Source organism: Aptenodytes forsteri, unplaced genomic scaffold (genome assembly GCF_000699145.1).
Source record: "Aptenodytes forsteri isolate BGI_AS27 unplaced genomic scaffold, ASM69914v1 Scaffold269, whole genome shotgun sequence".
In the NCBI taxonomy this organism is placed as follows: Eukaryota; Metazoa; Chordata; class Aves; order Sphenisciformes; family Spheniscidae; genus Aptenodytes; species Aptenodytes forsteri.
The window spans coordinates 1,389,467-1,390,609 of record NW_008794418.1 but is presented as its reverse complement, the minus strand read 5'-3'; the positions used below and the strand labels follow the sequence as shown (position 1 = coordinate 1,390,609).

Here is a 1,143-nt window from a genome sequence, read left to right as displayed (position 1 = left end):
CCCTCCCCGGCCCCCCAGGCAGCCGGCAGCCTCCCCTGCCCACGGAAATTTCCCCCCAGCTTTGCCTGCCGGCAGGGCTGGTACCAAACTGCGCCGGCAGCTCCTCGGCACGGTCGGAGCCCCAAACCAGTGCGGCCAGTTTGCCGGGCTGGGCACGGGCAGGGGCACGCTCAGCCAGGCGCCGCTGCTCCCGTCCCACCCAGCGCCGCGTCCCCTCGCAGGCTGATCGAGCTGCACTCGCCGGACAGCAGGAACACCCTGATCCTGCGCTGCAAGGACACGGCGACGGCGCACTCCTGGTTCACGGCCCTGCACGCCAACATCACCGCCCTGCTCCCCCAGGTCCTGGCCGAGCTCAACGCCATGCTGGGCACCGGCGGCGGCGCCGCGGCCGGCGGCAAGGAGGTGAAGCACATTGCCTGGCTGGCTGAGCAGGTACGTGCTGCTGGGGATTGTGCTGAAGGTGCTGCTCTGGGGATGGGCACTGCCTGGCACCGTCCCCGGGGACAGCAGCGCTGACAGGGCTGTGGTTGCAGCCGCGCAGTTGCCGGAGAGCCCTGCCACCAGCCTGGGCGCTGGGCTCAGACACTCTCCTGTCCCCCGTCCGGCTGCACCCCGTCGAAGGCAGTGCTTCCCGTGCCCTCGGCCCCCTCTCCCGCTGGGATTTCCTGGCTGGAGATGCTCATCACCCCCTCGCTCTTCCACGAATTCACTGCCTGAGAGCCGCAGCCTGCCCGGGCACCGCGGTGAGCTCGGCCCCAGCAGCAGAATCCCTCGGGGGCTGCTCCCGGCTCGGCTTTCCGGGATGGCCGCCCTTGGTAGCGTCCTGCACAGCTTTACATGGACGCTGCCGAGAAGCCCGGCAATGCGGAGCCGCTGGCCTGGGGTCAGCCCGGACACGGGTGCAGGGGGGGGTGGTGGTGGTGACAAGACACCCCCATGGTCAGAGCATCCCCAGGGTGCAGGGCTGTGGCACGGAGCTGCAGGACCCCTGTCCGGCCCTAATGTGTCCCCCCTACTCTCCCCCCCCAGTGAAGTTCATGCGGGAGGTGACTCCCTACATCAAGAAGCCCTCGCTGGTGTCGGACCTGCCGTGGGAGGGGGCCGCCCCGCAGTCACCCAGCCTGAGCGGCAGAGAGGAAC

General features: G+C 70.0%; 1 protein-coding gene across 1 annotated transcript in view; it reads left to right on the top strand.

The window, feature by feature from the left end:
• The window catches only part of SNTB2 (syntrophin beta 2), a 5,464-nt gene that overhangs the window by 1,846 nt on the left and 2,475 nt on the right, over positions 1-1,143 (top strand). Inside the window, 1 exon segment of the mRNA XM_009289453.1 lies at positions 222-574. Coding sequence (XP_009287728.1) covers positions 222-574 — 353 coding nt within the window.